This window comes from Elephas maximus, chromosome 22, assembly GCF_024166365.1.
Source record: "Elephas maximus indicus isolate mEleMax1 chromosome 22, mEleMax1 primary haplotype, whole genome shotgun sequence".
Classification (NCBI taxonomy): domain Eukaryota; kingdom Metazoa; phylum Chordata; class Mammalia; order Proboscidea; family Elephantidae; genus Elephas; species Elephas maximus.
In genome coordinates this window covers 62,634,737-62,659,557 of record NC_064840.1, presented here as the reverse complement: position 1 = coordinate 62,659,557, position 24,821 = coordinate 62,634,737, and the positions used below count along the sequence as shown (strand labels likewise).

Below are 24,821 nucleotides of genomic sequence, written 5' to 3'. Positions count from 1 at the left end.
TGAATACTCTGATGGTGGGTAGCTTGTGTGTCATCTCTGCTGGCATTTTGTTTATGGATTTTATTAGCACAAGAGAGGATTTTTATTTTTAAATAAGTGTCCTACCCATAGGACAAAGGGCTCAGAGGCTGGTTTTGTTTTAAGTGTAACTAATGAATTAAAAATCACTGGGGGTTAGTGGCCTTTAAAGAGACTCTCCATAAGACTACTACTAGCCCTGAGTTCTTTTTGACACTATTGAATCTCTGACTCTTGGGTTCCATTCCAGTGGTATCAATTCCCTACTCTGTGTTGAACAAAGAACAACAACAAAATGGAAAATAGCAACATTGGGGGAGGCAAGTGGGGGGATGGGGTTCTTGCCAAGTCTTGAGGATTAAGAGGCAGAGAAGAGTGGCCACATCTCCCAGTAAGGAGAGGGTACCACTCTTCTGCATTCGTAATCCACTGAGCTCACATGCACTCAGACCTAAAAGGGGCACAGTTCTTTGTTTTACAGATGAGGAAACTGAGGCCCAAAGCTGGTAAGGTAGATGGTGGGGTGGGGTTAACATGCAAAGGGTCACACAGCTGGTTCTCAGCAGAGTCCAAAGCACTTCTCCCTTCCTGTTCTGTGTTCTTTCCTTTACACCCCCTAAGAAACTGAGCTGGGAACTTTAACCCACCAGGTGACGATGAGTAGGGCTAACAACGCCTGCATTTTTGTCTTTCCGATTGCCTAGATAGGGCCAGAGTCATACTGGGATAGCAGGTGCAGGTAGGTGGGTTTTATCTTCAGTTGTCCTCACTATCTCTTTGCCCTTTCAGCAGCCAGAGGTGCTCCTCAGCAGAAGCCCCATCTCATTAACTCATTCCTCTCCAGGGAGTACAGAGAAGCAATGCTTAGCATCAAGAAATGAATCAACTCTAGGAATATTACTCATCATAGCCCTCAAGTGAGGGAGCTATTTCAGGGTTACTATAAGGAAGGGCATTCCTGGAGTCCTTACATTGTGGTTTTCAAACTTGGATCATTCCTAGTCCATCTGCACCATTTTCACATCTTCTATTCTACTTGAACATGTATTAACTGTCTCAGGAAATGTTACGGAGATATTGATGTCCAGATTATAACAGCTGTGTCTTAGAGTGACAGTGGAAAAGTGTAAGTTATTTATTAAAGTAAAATCTGTGTTATTTGTTTCTATAATTTAAGCCATTTTAATGACTTTTTTACATTGATGATTACCTTACTACCTAGCGCTGCTGTAACAGAAATACCACAAGTGGGTGGTTTTAATGAACAGAAATTTATTTTATCACAATTTGGGTGGCTAGAAGTCTGAATTCAGGACACTAGCTCCAGGGAAAGGCTTTCTCTGTCTGTTGGCTCCGGGGTAAGGTCCTTGTCATCAGCCTTCTCCTGGGTCTAGGAGTTTCTCAGTCCAGGGACCCCAGGTCCAAAGGATGTGCTCCACTCCCAGCTTTTCTTTCTTGGTGGTGGAAGATCCCTCTCCTCTCTGCTGGATTCTCTCTTTTATATCTCAAAAGAAATTGACTCAAGATACAACCTCATCCTCTAAATAGGATTTACAACACACGGGAGGATTCCTGTGAGTCGTAGTTGACTCAACTGCAGCTGGTTCAGGGTAATCACATCAGATCACAAAAAGGTGGACAACCACACAGTACTGGGAGTCATGGCCTAGCCAAGTTGACACACATTTTTGGGGGACACAATTCAATCCATAACAATGATCTTTAATAAAATTTATGGACACCAAATACATGTATTTTAAAAGGAAACTTGGTATCAGTACTGTATATGGAAAACCAGATTCACTTGCCCTAAATAAAAGGTAACTATAGAAGAAAGAGAATGACAACAAGACAGTTGTTAAATTACAGCTAGATTCGCTTTCTGGCTGAAGGCAAGATGATCAAAAAAGACTGAATAACCTCACTACTCGCTGTTATTTGATGAATCAGGTGGGGTTGGGGGGGTCTCTTTGTTAGTTTATTGTGGCTTCCATAACAAACTACCACAAACTGGGTGGCCTAAAACAACAGAAATATAGTCTTTTACAGGTTTGGAGGCCCTAAATGTGAAATGAAGGTGTTGGCAGGCTATGCGCTCTCTCAAGGTCTCCAAGGAGGAATCCTGGTCCATGTCTCTCTCCTAGATTCTGGTGGTTGTTGGCAGTCCTTGTTGTCCTTTGGCTTGTGGCTGCATCACACCAATTTCTGCCTCTATTGTTACGTGGCCTTCTTCCTCGTAGGTCTCTGTGTCTTCACCCAGCCTTCTTATAAGGGTACTGGTCACTGGATTTAGGGCCCACTAAAAAAAAAAAAAATTTTTTTTTTTTTTTCTAATCTGTAGGGTCACTGTGAGTCAGAACTGACTCAACGGCGATGGGTTTGGGTTTTTTTTCTTCCTTTATTTCTAATCCAGTAGGGTTGTTATGAGTCAGAATCAACTTGATGGCAATGGGTTTGGCTTATTTTTTGTTTCGAATCCTCAACTTGATTACATCTGCAAAGACCCTGTTTCCAAATAAGGTCATATTCCCAGGCAGTGCAGTTAGGACTTGAACTTTTTTAAATTGTTGTAAAATTTCTATAACACAACATTTGCCAATTCAACATTTTTCAGGTGTACAATTTAGTGATACAAATTACAGTAATCATGTGTAACCATCATCCATAATTATTGTCAAATTTCCCAGCACTATAAACTAAAACTGCTTCCTAAACAATGGTTCCCTCTTTTCCTCCCCGTCTACCTCTGGTAACCACTAATAAACTTTAAACCCGTTGCCGTCTAGGCGATTCTGACTCAGCGACCCTGTAGGTCAGGGTAGAACTGCCCCATAGGGTTTTCAAGACTGTAATCTTTACGGAAATAGACTGCCACATCTTTGTCCCACAGAGTGGCTGGTGGGTTCAAACCATTGACCTTTCAATTAGCAACCAAGTGCTTAACCACTGTTCCATCAGAGCTCCTTAGTAAACTTTAGTCTCTATATATTTGCCTATTCTAGATATTTCAAATAAGAAGGATCATACAATATTTGTCCTTTTGTGACTGACTTATTTCACTCACCTTAATTTTCAACCACCACTCTGTTTTCATCTGTCCTGGAAGAAGTACAGCCAGAATGCTCCTTAGAAGTGAGGATGGTGAGACTTTATCTCATGTACTGTGGACATGTTATCAGGAGGGACCAGTCCCTGGAGAAGAACATCATGCTGAGTAAAGCAGAGGGTCAGTGAAAAAGAGGAAGACCCTCAATGAGATGGATGACAAAGTGGCTGCAACAATGGGCACAAATATGAGGATGGTGCAGGACTGGGCACTGTTTCACTCTATTGTACATAGAGTCACTATGAGTTAGAATTGACTCAATGGCACCCAACAACAACAACAACATTTTCAGGGTCCATCCATGTTGTAGCATGTATCAGGACTTCATTTCTCTGTATGGCAGAGTAGAATCCCATGGTGTGTATCCCATGTTTTGTTTATCCACTCATTTGTTGATGGACATTTACATTGTTTTCCATCTTTTGGCTGTTGTGAATAGTGCTGCAATGAACAGTAGTGTACACGTGTCTGTTTGTGTTGCTGTTTTCAAGTCTCTTGGGTATATACTTAGGAGTGGAATTCCTGGATTCATATAGTCATTCTCTGTTTAACTTTATGAGGAATCACCAAACTGTTTCCATAGCAGCTGTACCATTTTGCATCCTTATCAGCGATGGATAAGGGTTCCAGTTTCTCCACATCCTTCCCAACATTTGTTATTTTGTTTTTTATTTAAGCCATTCTAGAAGGAGCCCTCGTAACACAGTGGTTAAGTGCTTGGCTGCTAACTGAGAGGTCAGTGGTTCAAACCCACCAGCCACTCCATGGAAGAAAGATGTGGCAGTCTGCTTCCATAAAGATTTACCACCTTGGAAACCCTATGGGGCAATTCTACTCTGTCCTATAGGGTCGTAGAATTCTGAATCGACTTGACAGCATCAGGTTTTTTTTTTTAGTAGGAGTAAAGTGGTATCTCATTGTGGTTTTGATTTGGGTTTCTATAATGACTAATGATGTTGAGCATCTTTTCATGTGCTTGTTGACCATTTGAACATCTTCTTTGGTGAAGTGTCTGTTCAAAGACTTCAACCTTTTTTGTGGAAGCCACAATTTAACCCACCACAGTCTCCTACAAGGATCTTGGGCCCCATACTTTGGAAACACTCTTCATATGGCATTTCTGAGACAATGGCACCCTTACAGGTGCCTCTTGGGTGTGGTTTAGGGATTGTGAATAATTCAAAAAGACATAGCCCTCACCGGAGGGAGTAAGAATAATACTTGGAAAAGGAGGGTGGAAAAGAAGAAAAGGAATGGAATGCAGAATGTACAAACCCTGGGCTGTGGTGACACATCTGAGCAGATGGATGACAAGTGAAAGGGGCAGCCCAGGTGCTTCACGGTCTTAGCGGGAGAGCCTTCTGTGGGGCAGGTAGAGCTTGGTGGGTGAGGTCACTCTCCTCTGCCCCTGTCTCCTAGCCACAAAGCCCAGGCAGGAAAACTTCCCACTAGTTTTACTAGTTTGGAATGAATCACTTAATTTTTCTGTTCACTCATTTGTAAAATGGGATTAGACCTCTTCTGGGTATTGCACAAGAGTGTTCTAAGGACAAATTTAATAATGAATAAAAATGCACTTTTCCCTCCATCAGCTGTGACTGTCACGAGGAGTAACACCGATCACTGATGTGTGTAAGGTGATGGGCATTAAGGGGTGCTTCTGGGAGGGTACAACATGGGTGGCTCTGAGGAGAGAAAGGGTGCAGTGTGGTGGCCAGTGGGCCCTCCCTCAGAGCACCGCGAGTAAGGCGGTCAGGGCAGTTCAGAGGAACAGAGTCCTGGGCTGCAGCCAGGCCCCTGAATCAGCTTCTCTCTGCCCTGGTGCTGCTTTTGCAGGGGAACCTGCTCCCTCTGCTGCAACCACACCCCACAGAACTGGAAAATGAGCAGGCAGGTGCTTCAAAGTGGCTTCCCCATCCTCCCTATGCCCTCCAGGTACCAGGATCATCTATGACCGGAAATTCCTAATGGAGTGTCGAAACTCACCTGTAGCCAAAACACCCCCCCGGGACCTGCCCACCATTCCTGGGGTCACCAGCCCTGCCAGTGAGGCGCCCCCCATGGAAACCAGGCAGAGCCACCTACACAACAGTCCAGAAGACAAGCCGGCAGGTGGTGAGTGGCTGGGCTTGGCTGGACTCCATTGGGAAGAGGAATGTATAAGGCCCATAGGCCTTATCTACTAGGCAGCAGCCCAGAGTCCAAAGGGTGGGGTAGGGATGAGGAGGTAGAACTTTTATTGGTACCAACTTTCCCCATGAAAGGGGCCCAGGAACTCCAGGAGAGGTGATGTAGTCAGTGGGGAGTTTGTTTGAAATGGCATGGCTTCACACAGCAACTTCCATAATCATGTCCCTTTGTATAATTGTCACTGAAGCATCACCACTCAGCTGCAACACTTGGAACACACCCATGATGTTCATGGTGCCTGAGACAACTTATCAAAGACACGGTGCACTTGCCTTCTGGGAAATTACATGTCTACAGATAAGAAACACATCCCGGAGGCCTTCTGTCAGAGTTTTGGTCCACGGGTGGATTCTTTTTGAAGACAGGTAGAAACAACGTGGCCAGTTGTTTCTGCAAGTTTGGCATTCAGTTGCTAGGTCCTTCCTGGTGTCCCTACCTCCCAGGTAATCAGATCAGCCACCCTGGAGAGGTGTGTGTAAATGTTCTCTTTGTGGCATTGTGACCAGCTTGCCAGAGTGTCTGAGCATTCAGCTAAGGGAGGATGCAGTGTAAGCACTCCCAGATGACCTGAGTCAGAGCGGAACCCACTGACCCTTCACCCGGGGTAGTATACCAGGCCCAGACAGGAAACAGCTGGGCCAGGGGCTGGACTTATTCTGCGACAGCAGCAGAAACTCATCTGGCCCAGGCCTGCAGGATGTGATTCACAGCCTGCCATAGGATCCCCAGAGCCTAGACAGATCACAATTGCCTTGCCTTTCCAACTTGCAGGAGAGCAGTGGTGGGGAGGGAGGAGGCGGCAGTATGAGGGTGGAGTCACGCACACACACAGCAATGTGAAAGACCTCACAAGGCAGCATGGTTAGCTGTCACTTGTTAAGGGAAGAAGGACGGATAGGTTCACATGATCAGCTGCAGTGTTTCCCTAACCTCCCCCACGCCCATTTGCCTTAAACTACACACTGGAGCCGTGGCGGCACAATAGTTAAGCACTTGGCTGCTAACTGAAAAGTTGGCGGTTCAAACCCACTCAGCAGCTCCAGGGGAGAAAGACCTGGCAATGTACTCCTGTAAAGATTACAGCTTAGAAAACCCTAGGGGGCATGTCTACTCCGTCACGTGGGGTTGCTATGAATTGGAATCGACTCAATGGCACCCAACAACAACAAACACTGGAAGTTGAGGATGGGGTTAGTCAACACCTGAAGTTGCCAAGTCACCACTACCTGAGGGCTGTCCCTCACCCCACTTACATTCCCTTCTTCCGCAGTGTCTACAGCTGCGTTGGCCCAGAACAAATGCAGAATTGCCCCAATGGGGCCCTGGGTGGACAGCTCTTAACCAAAACAGTGGTCTCATAGCCCTGTTGAGTTATGAAGGGATGTGGTGGGCTGGGGGACAGAGTTCTTCATATTGATTAGCTGGATGTAAGAAGCCAAGCCTCCCACCCTTGAGCCCACATATCTGTGCATATATAGCCAGAAGAGTTGGTTGTTTCCATGGGGTGGGGGTGGGGAGTACCAGAGCAGATGTTTTGCTGTAGAACCTTGGAGTAGCCCCACCCAGGAGATTTGTAAAGGAGGCAGTTCTATTAAAAAGAAAAAATCTGCTTTGGCATGAATTACTTGGAAATGTTGGTAGAAAGAGGAAGGTGAAGGCAGTGACTGGCTGAATTTACTGCAGGATTAGGCTGCTCCACGGGCAGCTGAATGTATACCTAGTAAGTTATGGTACCATTTGCTAAACCAAAAATTGGGACATGTGCTTGGAAAATTTTCCTGTTGAAGGAATATGTTTCTATATGTACAAAGGCATGAAGATAAAAATCCCACATAACCACTTACCCTGATAAAAAATAATAAAAATTGTACAAAATTCAGGACTGTCACCTCTCCTTTGGGGAAAACTTTTCCCTGCTCTTCCTTTGAGATTGGGGAAGAGGGTACAGTTAGACAGAAACCCTTAAGGGTTGTGTTTCCAGGAATTCCTACTTTAGTCCTGCCCCCCTCTGCTCTCTCCTTGGCAGCATAAACCTGGCCCCTGCTCTTCTTATAGGAATGACAGAATGAAAAACTGGTGCCTCCCTGGGATCCATTGCTCATCTGGCCCTCTTGTCTTTTCTCTCCCAGGTGAAGAGTCACAGTTTGAGATGGACATTTAAAGGACCAGCCAGCGGAGCAAGCAATGCCTCTGGGCCCCTCAGGCCCTTCTCAGGAGAAGAACCGCACCAGCCGGGTCTTATGAATGTTATCGCCCTGGGCAGGCATTGGGTGTGTGGGGTCAGCCATCCGGCCCTCTCCTCCCTCACTCAGGGCACCTGCTCCCCTTCCCCTTAGTGAGCACCAGCAGATACCTCCATGTGCCTCCGTGGATGCAGCAGCTGCCACCCCAAGGGGAGTGACTCTCCCGAGCACACCTCTGCAGCTGAGGGGCCGGAAGTGGACACGGAGGAGCCCTTCTGATTGATGGTCTTGCTCTTCCAGCCCCACCCTCTGGGGGTGCCCCTTCCTTAGGTTGGTGTGCAGTGGGAACGCGTCCTTGGCCCTCCTTCCCCCGGAGAGGAAATAAAAGCCACCTTCACCCTGGGGCCAAGAGTTGGGCCCTGTCTGAGCTCCTTTGGGCTTCATGTGATAACACCAGCTACTATTCATACTTACTTATCCCACATTATCTCATTTGAGTCCCACACTGGTCCTGTAAGGTAAGTAGAGCAGGCATTATTGTCCTCATTCTACACAGGTCCGGATATAGGCCAGGGAAGTTAAAACCACACAGCCAGTAAATGACAGAGGGGTCTGGGTTCAAGCTCTGCTACTCAATCTCGGGTGTTTCAGCGGTGGGAACTGCCTCTCTTCTGGGCTCACCCCCGCCCCAAGTCTGTTAAGTGACCCTGTCACCCTCCCCCTCAGCGTCCATTCCATGTGAGAGTCAAAGGAAGAGCCTGAGCCTCGGGGCCCAGCAGAGTCCATTTGATCCTTGTACACTGGATGTTTGTTGAGTGACCCCTTTGTGTGAGCTGTCACGGGGGACGCCAACCTGAGACAGGCTCTCTGCCTTGGGGATGTCACTGAAACATAAGATTTGCCTATGAGAAAAGGTAGCATAAGAGACAGCAAGACTGTATATGATTGGTCACCAGGGAGTGCTCCATCCAAGTGTTATACAAGTGCTGGAGGCTTCCTGGAGGAGGTGGCTTTGCAACTGGGCTCTGAAGAATGAGTGGTTGGGGAGGCAGGGCCAGTGTTACAGAGGTCAGGTGGTCTTGGGGAGCCAGGGTGTATAAGGACAGGACAGCAAGAAGCCCACTTTGGCCAGGGCAGGCAACTTGTATGTGTGTGGGAATGGCTTTTATAAAAGCTCCCAAAGGGCCAGATTTCTAAGGCCTTGAGTGCCAGGCAGAGATCTTTGCTAAGAAGCAACAGGTGATTCTCCTTAAAGGATATGCTGAGGATGGATGGCCTGTGCACAAAGAGGCAGTGGCTGACATGGATTCTACAAGCTCCAGGCTCATAACACTTACAAATCTCCCTTGACTGACCTTCTCTATAGCCGAGTAAAGGAGCCCTGGTGGCATGATGGTTATGTGCTCAGCACTAACTGGAAGGTTAGCGGTTTGAACCCGCTAGCCACTCTGCTGGAGAGAAGTCCTGGCGATCTGGAAAGATCACAGCCCAGGAAACCCTAAGGGGCCGCTATGAGTTTGAATCTACTTTTCAGCACACAACAATAACAACAGCTGAACAGATGGTTGGTGAAAATAAGGGAAACCCTCAATAAGATGGGTTGACATAATAGCCACAACGATGGACTCAAACACCAACAATCACAAAGATGGCACAGGACTAGGCAGTGTTTCATTCTGTTATACACAAGGTTGCCATGAGTCAGAGCTGACTCAGTGGCAACTAACAACGAAGAGCTGAGGTGGAGCCTCCTCTCTTCCCAAGGTCTGTGAAACCAGCTGGAATCCATGTACCTCATGTGTGGAAGGACCCGGCCGCGGGAGGTGTGTTAACTCCAGGCATGCCTCTTTGTATGGGTGGGAAAAGTGAGGCTAGGGATGGGCCACCACCAGAGCAAAGAACGACCAACTAGGAAGAAATAAGGGATTGCCTCAGCCTTCCTGATCCCTCAGCTTTCCAGTAACAGCAGCTCACTCCACTCTTGGCATCTTGAAGCAGACCAGAGGTCTTGCTTACCAGTCTGCATGATCAAGTCCAATCCCCTTGTTTGCACATCTCAGGGTCCAGCAGGTGGGATAAAAAAATAACTTCTCTGATAGTTCAGCAATAACAAAACTGATCAGAAGTGTACCTTTCCCACAGAGCAAGTGTCCTCCAGGAGACCTGTGTGTGTGTGTTTCTTTGGCATCAATTCTGGCTGGGTGCTTTGGAGATGAGCAAAGATCTACAACAGTCCTTGTCTTCATGGAAGTTAAAATCTAGTTGGGGAGATGCGTCTGCTGTGGTCCAACTGAATGTTCCAGTGTACCAAGTCTTAAAGCTTTCTGAGAGAGGCTCACTCACTCCAGGAGACCATTACAGTTGGCCTCTGGGATCACCAAGATCACTAGAGTTGGGGAGCCCACTGACAAATGTCAGACATGCCACGTGCCATGAACCTACTGAAATTAAAAAAAAAAAAAGTTTTAAGCCATGGTGTGTGTTACAAAGGAGCTTATGAGCTGATACGGAGATGAGATACACTATGAATAGTAAAAGGACATGTGGAAATGTCATAAAGCAATGCATGATCCAGTGAGCACTGGCAGTGTTGGTGCCACAAGTTAAAGGAATCAGGTCTGGGAAGCCTTCACAGAGGTGCGACAAGATGGGTCTGGTAGGGTTTTAATTCAGTTGTGGAGTTGCCTGCTGGTTTAGGAATTGCTCAGAGAGAGGGTGAAGGCCACAATGAACCTTGGGGAATGCTCCTGGGGAGCACCAGCGGAGTGTAGGAAGCTGAAATGCCAGTGACTTTGTCACCTCCAGCTGCCGTTGGTACGGCTGTGGGCATTCCTCCAACTCCCAGGCAGCTAGACTGAGGTACTGACTGTAGCCATCTTCCTCCCAGTACCCTTTAGCGTGATGTTCATTAAGAGGACTGGGAAAGGAACAGACATGGCCAACCAAGAAAGGCGGGTTCATCTCTAGACCCATTAACACCACCTTGTTTCTTGAAATAAAGCCTCCTGCCTCATCTACAGCAGATTAAATGAACACCAGAAAGTACCTAAACTCATTGCTGTTGCCTCGATTCCAACTCTACTGACCCTATAGGACAAAGCAGAACTGCCCCATAGGGTTTCCAAGGAGTGGCTGGTGGATTCTAACTGCTGACCTTTTGGTTAGCAGCTCTTAACCACTGCATCACCAGGGCTCCACCAGAAAGTAAGGTACCCTCTTTTCCTGCAGGTTGACTGGGGAAAAGTGCAACCCTTGAAGGTTAGGGTTTCTTGAATTCCAAAGACTATGACTTGGATGTATCCTGGAGGGAGAGTGGGCTACAGCAAAGTGGAGGTGAATCACATCTTCCCCCAACTGCTGTTCAGAGGCCATAGCATAAGCAGCTGTTTTTTTAAAAGGAGGAACCTTCAAGATATCTTTATTCTTTAGGTTCTGGTAAGAGAAAGGCCAAAGACCGTTTTTAAATTGCTAGTTACGATATGTACTAAATTTAGTGCTGCCTCCTGCTGAGAGAGTACCTTAAAACAAGGAAGCCTGCATCTCGGAAACCCATCAGGTTAGGTGAAGAAGGCTTATGTAGACCTGAGCACACTTCTCCACGTTCTCTCTTTCGCGATTATGAGACATGTTTCTGAGAGGAACACTGAGGGAGTTTTCAGACAGGGTGACTGGAGATGTATTGTGATGGAGCAGAACCAGAGTTAGACTAGGACACTCCTACCTTGCCCAGATCTGGTTTGGAACAAACTAGTTACAGCTCTGCTTTCTCCCTTCAGCCAAGCATTCACAGCCACAGATATGGCCATATTGCTTTCTGGCTCCCTACTCACCACTGAGGCCAGCAGTAGCCAGCAGACTCTCTGCCAAGGAACTCCAGCTGGGAACAAAGTTCACACGTGCATGGCTCTTCTCAAAACCATGGCTTCCACCATTAGGTTGCACGTAAAGCTCATTATCTTCTCTTCCTAGTCACCCCACCTTAATATGGGAGAAGCAAGACCACCTTCCAAAAGGGCAGTCAGGATTCTGAGCAGTTTAAAACCCGTTCCTTAGCCTCTACGGGGTAGGTTCAGATTTGCACTGGAATCATGGATATAAATATAGCCATCTTTCAGGTAATCCCCCAACTCCTGGGGCGCTTTCAGCTTCTGAGCCTTTCAAGTACCAACCTAGAAGCCTATTCACAACTGTGATTCCTAATTCCTAAGCTGAGCCTCAGACTCCAGTGAAGGATCACGTACAGGATGCTAGAAAGCCCTGATGCCCTACATAGCAGCACTGACATTCAAATACTCTTTAAACCTGCTGAACGTTGCCATGCACACTCTTACTCAATTTACTCACAAATTATGCTAGTGGTGCTTGTCTGATTTTGGGGAAAAGTAGCATGACTTCCTCTCCCCTTTCCTCCATACCCAAAACCAAACCCGTTGCCATCAAGTCGATTCTGACTCATAGTGACCCTGTAAGAGTAGAACTACCAAGGAGCGGATGATGGATTCAAACTGCCAACCTTTTGGTTAGCAGCTGAGTTCTTAGCCATTGCGCCACCAGAGTTCCCTTTCCTCCATAAAAAAACAAAACAAAAAACCCGTTGCTGTCGAGTCAATTCCAACTCATAGCAACACTATAGGGCAGAGTAGAACTTCTCTGTAGGGTTTCTGAGGAGCAGCTGGTGGAATCCAACCATTGACCTTTTGGTTAGCAGGCTGAACTATTAACTACTGTGCCATCAGGGCTCCAAAAAAACAAAGCTGTTGCTGTCGAGTGGATTCTGACTCCTAGCAACCCTATAAGGCAGAGTAGGAACAGCTGGTGGATTTTGAACTGCTGACCTTTTGGTTAGCAGCCTGAACTCTTAACGACTGTGCCACCGGGGCTCCAAAAAAACAAACCTGTTGCCATTGAGTTGATTCCGACTCAGAGCGACCCTATAGGACAGAGTAGAGCTGCCCCATAGGGTTTCCAGGGAACGGCTGATGGATTCGAACTGCTGACCTTTTGATTAGCAGCCAAGTTCTTAACCACTGCACCACTAGGGCTCCAAGGAGTTTCCTCCATAGGTGGTATCTAATTCAGAACAGCCTTTGCAATGCAAGGGCCATCCCCATTGCCCTGCACAAAAGAGATTTTTTCGTGTGGAGGCACTTTGTGGTGCCATCTTCACCTCTTAGTCAGCCCTAGGTATGGGGATCTTAAAGGGAGGAACAAGATGGTCCCACCCTTCTTTCCTGTAGTCAAGATATATTAGAAAAGCCACTCATATAGTACTAAGTAAGGTTACACAGAGCCCTCTACAGTGACAAACGTTTATGATATAGAAAAAATATATATATATGTATTTTTGATAAGGAGTAGATAATTCCTCTGTCCACAGGGTGTCCTATTCGGCACCTCCAACCAGAACCTTTAGCCACTGCCTCCTCTCTCCCTCCTGGAGATTCCAGCTCTTTCTTCCTTACCTCAGACTTGACAGCTTCCTTCACGTTTCTCCAGGGTTGAGGATAAGCCATCTCAAACATGAGGACATTATCAGTCCCTGGCCTGTCAGACAGCTGGCTGGCCACGTGTAGCACTCACTCAAGCCAATATGTGGGCAAACCCTTCCCACAGCTGTTGCAGTGACCATGTGGATTCAGTGGGGGTAGAGGGCGGAAGGCCCTGGCTCTTGGGTCTGTATCATGAGAACATAAATCTATGAGTGTGTAGCTGCATTCAAGTTTATGACTCAGTCAGAACCATTTGTCAAGGAAGAGAAATAAAGGAGGTCGTGACATTGTGTCTTTCATTCCAAGGGTCCATTTACCCCTCAATAAAGCTAGCCTGCTCAGATTTCCCCTACGTTGGGTCCCCTCTGGTGACTGCTGTTCCCTTGTCCTTTCCCAGATGTTTGGCTTTCTTGTACTACGTGGCTTCATTTACACTGAGCTCCATCACTACTCATCCCCTGCAATTCCAACACAACAACCATCTACCACACCCTGATCAGAACTTGAAATGAGTGAAGGGAAAAACTTAACCTCACTCCCGGACCACCTTTCTGGCCTCCAATGCTCCTCAGGGCCTCTCCCCAGAGACTGGCCTAGACTGTGCACCCTCAACAGGCTTCATCACTAGCTCCCTGAGGAGCTGCAAGAGGCAGGATGAAATTCCTTGCTTGGATACATGTCGCTTGGCATTCAAAATGGGCTCCACACTTCAACTCTTCTCCCTCTCTCAGCTCGTCCTCTTGCCCATCGTCTCACTACATCAGTAGTCCTCAAAGTTCAGTGTGCATCAGTATGACCTGGAGCGCTAGCTAAAACAGACTGCTGGGCTCTACCCCAGACCTTCTGATGCAGACGTCTGGGGTGGGGCCTGGGGATTTGCATTTCTAGTAAGTTCCCAGATGACGCTGATGCTGCAAATCCAAGGACCACGTCTTGAGGACCAGAGAACTACCTAACTTCAGAACATCACCTTTACTAGCCCAGTGATCACACCAAGCCTACATCCACCACAAAGGGCCAGAGCAGAGAGCCAGCTTGTTGGTGCCCTATATGCCTATTCTATATATTTTATTTAAGTGGAATCATACCATATTAGTCCTTTTGACTTATTTCACTCGGCATAATGTTTTCAAAGTTCATCTCTTATGGCATATGTCAGCACCTCATTTCTCTTTATGACAAAGTAATATTCCATCATACGTATGTACTGCATTTTGTTTATCCATTCATTTGTTGGTGGACATGTAGGTTGTGTATACCTTTCGGCTATTATAAAAAGTGCTGCAGCGAACAATGGTATACAGATTTCTGTTTATATTCCTGCTTTCAAGTCTTTTGGGTACATACCTAGGATTGGGATTGTTAGGTAGTTATCTGTTTAACTTTTTGAGGAACTGTCAAGCTGTTTTTTCATAGAAGTTGTACAATTTTGCATTCCACCACCAATTTCTTATCAACATCTTGCCAACACCTGTTATTTTTTTTTTATCATAGTCATTCTAAAAAAATGTTATCTCATTGTGGTTTTGATTTGAATCTCCCTAATGGCCTCCACACAGCCCTGGTAGTACAGTGGTTAAGATCTCAGCTGCTAACCAAAAGGTTGGCAGTTCAAATCCACCAGCCACTCCTTGGAAACCCTATGGGGCAATTCTACTTTTCCTACAGGGTCGCTATGAGTCAGAATCGACTTGACGGCAATAGATTTGGTTTAATGACCTTGAAAGGAGCCCTAGTGCCACAGTGATTAAAGCGCTTGGCTGCTAACTGAAAGGTCGGTGGTATGTACCCACCAGCCATTAAGCAGGAGAAAGATGTGGCAGTCTGCTTCCCTAAAGATTTACAGCCTTAGAAACCCCATGGGGCAGTTTTACTCTGTCCCACAGGGTCACTATGAGTCGAACAACTCAACGGCAGTGGGTTTGGAACGACCTCAAGCATTTTTCAAGTGCTTTTTGGCCATTTGTATATCTTCTTTGGTAAAATGTCTAATCAATTCCTTTGTCCAGTTTTTTTATCGGGTTGTCTTTGTGTTGTTAAACTGTATGTAAAAATATGTAAACCTTTATTTACTTATTTGAACAACACATGTGCACTGCAGAATACTTGGAAAATGTAGAGAAAAGAGCAAGAAGCAGTTTTTCTAAGCCTACCACTCAGGGATAACAATTGTGAGGGTTTTAAGAAGAGCTGGATCGCTATATCAAATTGACTTTCTGGCAAGCCGGGTGAGTTCAGCAGTGGCGCTGGGGACAGAGAGAGCTCCTAAAAAATGTTTCTCTCTCCTAAATTTCCAACCCAGTGCTCTGTCATATGAACTCAGTGATTTTAATTATCCTTATCCTGAGAAGGTGCTCCACTTGGTGGATGCTTTGCTTTCCGATCTCAGAAATTAGGTCCAGTCCCACCTTAGCCTTGCCAGCTTTTACGCACAGTTGAGTTGGCTCTGGGGAAGAGGCAGAAAATTTTTTTTTTTTTTTAATTTTTATTGTGCTTTAAGTGAAAGTTTATAAATCAAGTCAGACTCTCATACAAAAATTTATAAACACCTTGCTATATACTCCTAATTGCTCTCCCCGTAATGAGACAGCATACTCCTTCCCCCCACTCTCTCTTTTCGTGTCCATTTGGTCAGCTTCTGATCCCCTCTACCCTCCCATCTCCCCTTCAGACAAGAAATGCCAACATAGTCTCATATGTCTACTTGATCCATGAAGCTCATTCTTCCCCAGTATCCTTTTCTATCCCATAGTGCAGTCCAATCCCTCTCGGAAGTGTTGGCTTTGGGAATGGTTCCGAGGCAGAGAATTTTTAAAGAGTCTAAACGCTTGAAATTCAAATATTCCCTTCTCTTACCTCAACGTCTCACCATTGCAGTTCTTGCCTCCTCATCCAGACTTCTGGATTCTGAGTCCATCCAGTTTCTCCTGCCCCTCTGCTTTCCTGGGGGCCATGGTTAATTAATCTCCTTTCTCGCTACCACTTTTCCTTCCCTGTTATCCTGGACCTTCCTTTTACCTGCCTGGCAAAACAGAAAAGTCAAATCGGTGTTTCAGTTCATCTTTATTATTATACTCATGTTGCTTAGTGCTGTTGGAGGACAGCATTGAAGATATAAATTGATGCCACTGCAACAGAGGTGCAGTCTCAGAGTTCAGTCAGCCCCTCTGCCAGTCATCAACAGTTTCCCTTAGTTTCTTCTTCCCCTTAACAGTTACATGTTGGGGCCCTCTCTAACCTAGTATGACCTCATGTTGTAATGAATAAGCTCCCAGACACTCTGCTAACCAGGAACTGAAACCATCCCCGAAGCCTACTTTTCAGACGAAGATTAACAAAAACAAAAAAAAAACAAACCAAAAACCCATTGCCTTTCAGTTGATTCCAACTCATAGTGACAGAATCATACTGATGAGATTCCAACTCATAGAGGACAGAGCAGAACTGCTCCATAGCGTTTCCAAGGAGCGCCTGGTGGATTCCAACTGCTGACCTTTTGATTAGCAGCTGTAGCTCTTAACTACACCACTAGGGTTTCCAGACAAAGATTAGACAAGCCTATAAAACAAAAAATAACATGAGAAGCGTGCTTCTTCAATCAAATATATGAGACAAAATGGGCAACTCCTGTTCAAAAGCAAGATGAGAAGGCAGGAAGGGGCAGGAACTGGATGGACAGGCACAGGGAACCCAGCATGGAAAGGGGAAACATTGTGTCACATTGTGGGGATTGCAAGCAATGTCACAAAACAGTATGTGTATAAGTTTTTGAATGAGAAATTAACTTGAGCTGTAAACCTTCATTAAAAAAAAAAAAAAAAAAAACCCATAACATTGGTATAGTATTATTAGGTTCCTGCATGGTGCAAATGGTTTGCAGTCGACTACGAACCGAAAGGTTAGCTGTTAGAATCCACCCACCGGTGCCATGAAAGAAAGGCCTGGTCACTGACTTCTGTAACAGCACAGCCGTTGAAAACCCTTTGGAGTGCAGGTCTATGCTAAAACACTTGGAGTCACCATGAGTCAGAATCAACTCGATGGCACACAGTACTACTAATTTAATTGCAGGCTTTATTCAGATCCCATCAGTTTTTCCACAAATGTCCTTTTCCTGTTTTAGGATTGAATCGACGATTCCACCTTGCATTTAGTTGTCACAGTCTCCAATTCAATAGTTTCTCAGTCTTTCCTTGTCTTTCATGACCTTAACAGTTTTAACGTGTACTGGTCAAGCATTTTCTAGAATGTCCCTCAGTTTAGTTCAGCTGATGTTTTCTCTTGATTAGACTGGGGTTATGGATTTTTGGGAAAACTACTACAGAGAAGAAGTAGACTTCTCATTGCATCATGTCAATGTGACTTATCTAGTGATGCTAACCTTAACCACTTGGTAAAAGTGGTTATCTGCCAGTTTCTCCACTGTAAAGTTACATGTTACTGTTTTCCATTTCCACATTCTTGTTGGTCACTAAATTAAGCCCACACACTCAGAGGAGCAATTTAAGCTCTACCTCCTGGAGGAAGGATTATCAAAGAATTTGAGGCCATATGTTATAACCACTACACAGTAACGAATAAATACCGGGAGATACTTTGAGTCTGTGCAAGGATACTGTTATTCCTCAAAGTTTCATCCACTAATTTTAGCATCTATCATCAACATTTATTTTTGGTATCAGCTGGTAACTCAATTGGTCCCTCTTCAATTTTGTCAAAAACAAGTAATTGGGAACCACCTTAATTATAAAAAGAATTTCCGATCCAGCCATTTAATCGGTATCGACATATTTCCAATTGTTCTTTTGTCTGCTGCCCCAGGGGTTTGTACACACTGGGGCAATGCATCATTTTAAGATTAGATTCAGGTTTACTAAGAGGTATGCCTTTCTTTTGTAAAGTGGGAGAAAGGTGTATTCTTAGGCTGTTTTTAGGAAATAGGATCTAAACTCCGATTTCCTTAAAACTGTCCTGGCCTGAATGCTCCTGGGGGTTTGTATTCTCATTTGGAGCCCATGGCTGTGAAGGATTCCACCCACTTCAATGATTTCACCTACCAGGTACCGTCTATGATCCCTCAAATTTCCTTTAGCCCACACCTTTTCTTTTCTCTAAACACCAAGCTTCTTTAAACTCTAAGTCTTCCAGCATTTTGGTCGCCTGACTCCGGGCTTCATTTTCCTCCTCTCAACCTCGAACTTGACTTTCAAACCACAGAAAGCTTCCAGTGCACTCCAGTCAGCTTATCTTCTCGGCTGGATACTCCAGCCCCGCTTCACCTGTGTAGCTTGGGCTCTGGAATCAGGCTCCCACCTCGAGAGGCCATTTGGAAACGTGCTCAAGGTGGTAGGTCTCTAGTGGGGTACAACAAATTACTTCTGGGGTGGGGCAGTGAGAGCTTGTCTCTCTGGAAGACGTTTCGCACATTTAACGCGGAACGTTTGCAGTGCACACCACAGGCTACAAAGGCCACACTCAGTCAGCGCCCTCAAGGCATTCCGTGTGGTAACGTCTAGTCTAAGCCACGACGATGCGCAGCGTCCCCTCCGAAATAGAGTTCAGAAGAAACCCAGCTAATCACCGTGGCTCCTTCGCCTTCACCTGGCTCCGCCAGTCGCACTCGCACACCCCGAGGCTCCGCCCGCCTCCGCCGCTCCGCTCGACCTTAAAGCGGCCCTGAAATCGGGCCCTCCGCCCGTTGGCGCTGGACCCGGCACCAGCCTTTCCCATTTAAAGATTATAGCATCAGCTACGAACTCGCGCGAGACGGAGACCGTATTGTCGCGAGAAGTCCGGGAGGCGGCAGTGATGGCGGCGGCGGGAACCGGCCCCGGGTCGGGAGCGGGTGCCGGACCGGGCCCGACAACGGCCTCAAATGTAGCCGCAGCGGAAGAGGGAGAGACGAAACCGGTGGCGGCGGTAGCAGCTGCTCCAGCCGGAGAGGGGACGTCTGCTGCTCCAGCAGCGGAGCCCAGTTCTGGAGAGGCCGATAGTGGGTAAGACGTCCTGCGACCAGCGGCGGACCGGGGAAGGGAGGCGCGCCCCTCTCGGAATCCCGGGGCTCCCGGGAGCCGTCCTGCCCGCCCCCTCCCAACCTTGGCCAACGGCTAGCCCTGCCCCCTCTGGGGCCGTAATCCCGCCCGCCGGTTGGCCGGTCCCCTGTGAGCTGCCTCCCAGGCTACGCCCCTTTTCCGTCAGCGAGCGCCAAGGGCGGCTTTTTCCCATCCTTTCGCTGGCCCCTGCACCCCGGCGCAGGCTGCTGGCCCGTTCTTCTAGCAGGGACCCCTCAGGTATCTAAGAGAAGGAGCCATCCTGCAGGGCTAGACTGGAAGTAGTAGCGGTCCCCGTGGAAACAGTGGGAGAGCTGCGTCTCTGTGAACAACCCCCAGGACCAACTTAATCCTGTGTAGAATTGTCTGTAAGAGCCAATTAGTCTTCCCTGTGCCCCACGGACCTGCGTCTTGGCCACGTTCTTCCTAAGATCTTGGCAGTCGCCTTGGGCATTCAGTCTGAGGACAGGCTTAGCTGAAAAAGCTGTAGGAGTGTGAAGTTCACTTGTACTTGATCACCGTCTTTGGGAATAGGCGTTTTGAGGTTGGTTCATCTTGAAGATTCTTACTTGAGTGCATTCATTATCTTATAGGGATGCAAACTTGGTTGATGTAAGTGGTGGTTTGGAGACAGAATCCTCGAATGGGAAAGATACACTAGTAAGTATTTCTGTTTGCCAGGCAAAAGACAGTTTGTTTTAAAATTCTTCAAGGAGCCAGAAATACAATCGAGTCAACTAATATGATTCTCTAATTGCTTTCTGGACACAGGAAGGTGCTGGGGATACTTCAGAAGCGATGGACACCCAGGCAGGCTCTGTGGATGAAGAGAATGGCCGGCAGTTGGGAGAGGTGGAGCTGCAGTGCGGAATATGTACAAAGTGGTTCACAGCAGACACCTTTGGCATAGATACCTCGTGAGTATTTTCCAAAGTCTTTGTAAGAATCACTGTATAAAGTAGATCTCAACATGTTCAACGATTAAATAGTTGGCTTGTGGGCTAATATGAACACAGGATTTTTCCTATGTCTTCTAACCTCCGTTCAGTGAGTAGGATATTGGATTAGAAATTGTTTTAATTCCCTGAGCATCTGTTTTCTACCGACTGAGGGCACAGCCCTAACAGGTACTATGGTAGGTATTGTCCTTGATTTTGAGTTTACAGTATGGCTGGGAGACAAAACCGTGCAATTGCGAAGCATTTTATAAACAAATTTGAGACAGTGTCATTTAAACTTTGCATTGGGTGTTGTGGCTTTTGGGAGAAGTGTTGGTGTATATGGTAGGAAAGCCTGTTGCCGAAAGTTTGAGATGACCAGTGCCTCTAAATGCCTGAGCCATCCTTTTTATCCAGTTCTCCTGGCTTTTCTCACTCACTCCCTGTTGACATCCTGTGCTCTTCCCTCAGGAAAACCGACTTCCAATCATTTACGTCGTCTTCTCGTGAATTTAAATCATTTCCTGAGTGACTGAGATTGAAAGGCTTTTCTCCTTATTTTAGAGATTTAATCAACAGCTAGCCAGGTGAACATTATTGATTCGCTGTCTTTGGTAGTAACTGTGTTGTTGGCTCTCTGTCGTGTCCTTTATGGTCCAAGGTATAAAAATAAACTTAGAGAAGAGTATCTCGAAATAAGTTTGTATTATTACTTCTGGAATCAGTCTCCCTTGAATAGGGTTGGGAAAAAGTAACCTTCCTTTGTAATTTGTTGTTTATGCTGATTTATAACCCCTGTTCTTCTTTTAATTAAAATGTTAAAGTGGGTTTTAGAAATGCTAATGTTAAGTTAACATGTGACTGGAGACCTAGGATAGACTGTTAAAGGGGGAAAAAAGGAAGAAAGAAAGAAATGCTAAAGAGTCTGGAAGAAAGAATTGACCTTGATAGAAAGATCTGTAGGGGTTACACAAGCTAAGCAATGCTGGTCACTTCGAAGAGGGCTGTGTTGGCTAAGGGGAACTTGAACTGACAGGGTTTAGGAAAAGAAATTGGCCAAAGAGATAACTAGAAGGAATCCAGGTAAGAATCAAACCACAGTTCAAAGTTTTGGTAACTTTGGAGAGATCAGTCTGTACCTGAATTTGAGAAGTTACAGCTAAAGCCCATCTCGGTAAGAAAAAAAAAAAAAAAAAAAACCCATTGCTTTTGAGTCAATTCTGACTCATAGTGATCCCATAGGGCAGAGTAGACCCACCCCACAGAGTTTCAAGGAGCCCCCGGTAGATCTGAGCTGCCGACCTTTTTGGTTAGCATCCATGGCTCTTAACCACTATGCCACCAGGGTTTCTTCTGGGTGAGATGAATTATCTTAAGACTGAGAGAATGAGCTACAGAGTATGAAACAAAAAGGCTGCTCTGAACACCTGATGGTATTTGAATTAAAATAATAACTGTATACCTACCTGTCTCTAGTGTGAGGCTTTGCCTTCTGTAAATGAGTTTATCACAACAGCCTGCTTACCAGGAGAGGTTCTAGAGAGAGAGAAAGCAACTCAGTCGTAACTTCTCCAGAGATGTAGGGATGTTTCTTAATTCCTTGAGCGGCAGCAGTAGACAGTAAACAGCACATACTTGGGCACCCTCTCTTTGAGTTTCAACAGAGTCCAAGATAAGCCGGCCTATACTGATTTATTCTCTTCCAACCTAAACCATTTGTACTAAAGGTATTTTGTGCTTCTGTTATTTTCTGCTTTTCAAGACTAAGTTCCTGAAGCTTTTCTAGTCACCCAGAGCTCGACCCCCCTGCCTTTAATGTCATCTTTTTTAATGGCATCAGTTCCTCAGTTTTGTTCTCAGCCTCTGCCATATTCAGTCTTTCGCCTCTGTTGGCTTCTTCGTCGCTATCTTTAAACAGACAGGTATTCTCCTTCCAGACTCCCCTCTTTTTATGAGATTTTTCTCTATGATACAGCCACTCTTATGATACACTCTATGATACACCCCCACCCCCCATCTAATTGGACACCAAACTTTACCAGTTCTTTTTCTTCTTGCCCTGATCTTTCCATTTCTATTATTACTACTCCAGGCCAGACTTTTTTTTTTTAATAGACTTTATTTTTAGAGCAGTTTTAGGTTTACAGGAAAATGGCGTGGAAAATGCAGAGTTCCCACACAGCCTCCCGCCTCCCTGGAAACAGTTTCTCCTATTATTAAGGCCTTGTACTCAAGTGGTACGTTTGTTACAGTTGATGACTCAACACTGATACATTATTATTAACTGAAGCACATAGTTTACATTAGGCTTCACTGTGTGTTGTACAGCCCTGTGGGTTTTTACAAATGCATGTCAGGTGCTCACTGTTATAATAGCATACCGAATAGTTTCATCAACCCAAAAAATCACTTCAATTCCACCTGGTCAGGCCTTTTTTTTTTTTTTTTTAACCTCTGCTGGTACCGCTTCAGAAGTCTCTTATATTCTTTCCCTTTTTGTAATCTCTTGCCCCTTCAGACCCACTCTGTCATTAAACTCATCACTTTAACCATAAAACTTTCCAGTCAAGGAGCTCCCTTTACTCACAGAAAAAATACAGTTCTGCCTGGCACATAAAGCCGCCTTATGCTTCCTACCTTTTCAAGCCTAATTTTTTGACATATCCCTGACAAATCCTCTGTCCTGGGCAGACTTCATTTACACCAGTGTGGCCCCCTTCCCCCTAGCTTTCATTTTCTCATCTCTGCACATAACTCACCTGACTAGAAAACCAACTCATTTTTCCAAAGCCAATTCATAACTTAAGGCCTTGAGAAACCTTCCTGAATTCTTAAATCTGTGGTTACTGCTTGGGTCCTTTGAACTCTTCCAGACTAATTGTTGTCTGTAGGATTCATTTGGCAATGAAACATTTAATGTTTTGTGACTTCTGTGTTGTTAATTAATCCTTTCATCCATTTTGTTTTCCCTTTCCAAGAACATTGTTGGTACCTTAAAGAGATATGTCTTAGACTACCTTGTCTTCTTCCACAGCTGGCCTGGTATAGTTTTTTTAGGTGCTCAGAAAATACGATAAACTACCCTGTACACAATGCCGAAGAGAACCCCCTAGATGCTGAATTATCCACTATGGTGAATAATGTCTGTAAAAATGTCTTGGCAGTGTCTGACCTCCAGCTTTACAAGGGGGAAGAACAACCAAGATGAGCAGCCCAGGGCTGATTCTTATGAGGCGGAAGTCCGACATGCCTCGTCTCTCTGCCATCTTTACCGACTCTGACACCAACTGTCCCTCCCACAGCACAGTCTGCTGGGTTCGCTAATTCATTGCCATGGCCACACAGAACTCAGAGACCATACTCGCAATTATGGAATTTATTAGGGAAGTGACAGTTAACAGTTCAGGCTCAGGAACACTCAGGATACAGTTCTTCCCTCAGGACAACCTCTCCCTGGCTCTCAGGCTCTGCCCAAAGGCATTCAGCTGTCTCTCTCTGTGGGCCAGGAAGCCCATCGCACTGTTTTCTGCTGCCAGGTCTCTGCTGCTGGGTATCTCCTTCCCTGGTGGTGGTGGGTTCCTCCTCTCTGCTCTGGACTTGGCTCTTTTTTAAGGCAAAACTGACCCCTTGGTGGGCTACAATTACCCTATCACAGTACTGCCCAGTCACCTGGGTGGGAGTTACAAGACCGTGGCTAGAAAGGCCACACACAAAAGTAATTGACCTGCATGTCTTTTGTGACAGAAAAACAAAAACCTAGCTATTTGTAAAAACAAGGGGCCCCATTTTGGTGACCTTCTTAAGTTTTTGAATCTATTAATAACTTTTTTACCTAACTCACAGAGAGGGAGGGATTCTTGTTGATTGACTTCTCATGAAGAATTGCGAATTCAGAAGTTCACTAATGTGTACTATTTGCTGTTCCGCAGATCGTGTTTACCTTTCATGACCAACTACAGCTTTCACTGTAATGTGTGCCATCATAGTGGAAATACCTATTTCCTTCGGAAGCAAGCAAGTAAGAACAAATTCTGGAGTACTTCAAAATTAGTTTCCTCTGGTTAGTTGGCAAAGAAGTGGGATTCGGGTTTAGCAGAATCAGAAGACCTTTGCCTGGTAGCCAGTAGAAGTTAAGTTGGGTTTTAGCTCTGAATGATGGCCATTGACCATTTCAGATCAAATGATGACACTGCCTTTTGCTGCTGTAGTTGTTAATTTTTGACCATCTAGTTGAATATTCCCTTGGTGATAGAGATAGAGTTGGTACTGTACTACTGTAAATAATTTTTCCACCCTCCCGCCTTTTTTTTCGTAGACTTGAAGGAAATGTGCCTCAGTGCTTTGGCCAACCTGACATGGCAGTCCCGAACACAGGATGAACACCCGAAAACCATGTTCTCCAAAGATAAGGTAGAGATGGAATTCGTGGAATTACAATGACACCGAAGAATCAGTAGAACTTCTAAATACACTGTTTAACAACAAGTACTTTCCCCTCAATTCTTCCAAGTGTGAGACGGCCTTTGTTGGTTACCTTGTTCTTATTTCACGTGATTTACTAACTTCCTAGTAGGCGCATTTTATAATATGTACTTGGCCTAGCTATTAGGATGAACCCTTAAATAGTTCTAGCTAGCTTTATAAAGGCAAGCATCTGTCTACCCCACAATTAATAATCAGTTCTAGTTTAGCTGTATTTATAGCTGTATATCATAGATTTTGTAGGGAGGGGATCAGTTTATACATGCCTCTTATTATCAAGAATTATCCTTTATTAAACTGGAAAACTACATGACTAAAATCAGAACTCACAATTAGGTGATTAGCCCATCAGTGAGTCTTTAGTG

The 24,821-nt window shown here is 45.6% G+C and overlaps 2 protein-coding genes and 1 long non-coding RNA gene across 8 annotated transcripts in view; 2 read left to right on the top strand and 1 right to left on the bottom strand.

The window, feature by feature from the left end:
• EIF4EBP1 (eukaryotic translation initiation factor 4E binding protein 1) overlaps window positions 1–7,906 on the top strand; it is a 33,471-nt gene extending 25,565 nt beyond the window's left edge. The window contains exons 2-3 of the mRNA XM_049865429.1: window positions 5,060–5,239; window positions 7,444–7,906. Coding sequence (XP_049721386.1) covers window positions 5,060–5,239; window positions 7,444–7,475 — 212 coding nt within the window. The 3' untranslated portion in view covers window positions 7,476–7,906. The remainder of the gene's footprint in view (window positions 1–5,059; window positions 5,240–7,443) is intronic.
• On the bottom strand, window positions 1,237–18,810 carry LOC126065409 (uncharacterized). 3 transcript variants are annotated; one of them, XR_007514854.1, is made up of 4 exons: window positions 18,044–18,810; window positions 15,843–16,008; window positions 3,083–3,210; window positions 1,237–2,317 (listed from the first exon to the last, which is right to left on the bottom strand). It is a non-coding gene; the product is annotated as an uncharacterized LOC126065409 (long non-coding RNA). The 3 variants fall into 3 exon arrangements; XR_007514853.1 differs by lacking the exon at window positions 3,083–3,210; XR_007514855.1 differs by lacking the exons at window positions 1,237–2,317; window positions 3,083–3,210 and adding an exon at window positions 9,154–9,938.
• ASH2L (ASH2 like, histone lysine methyltransferase complex subunit) overlaps window positions 18,775–24,821 on the top strand; it is a 24,539-nt gene continuing 18,492 nt past the window's right edge. For 3 of the 4 annotated variants that reach the window (XM_049865424.1, XM_049865423.1, XM_049865422.1), the window contains exons 1-5: window positions 18,775–18,982; window positions 19,630–19,696; window positions 19,808–19,953; window positions 23,904–23,992; window positions 24,290–24,384. In XM_049865424.1, coding sequence (XP_049721381.1) covers window positions 18,795–18,982; window positions 19,630–19,696; window positions 19,808–19,953; window positions 23,904–23,992; window positions 24,290–24,384 — 585 coding nt within the window. In that variant the 5' untranslated portion in view covers window positions 18,775–18,794. Of the gene's footprint in view, window positions 18,983–19,008; window positions 19,277–19,629; window positions 19,697–19,807; window positions 19,954–23,903; window positions 23,993–24,289; window positions 24,385–24,821 lie in introns of those variants that run through there. The other variant, XM_049865425.1, reaches the window with a different exon arrangement.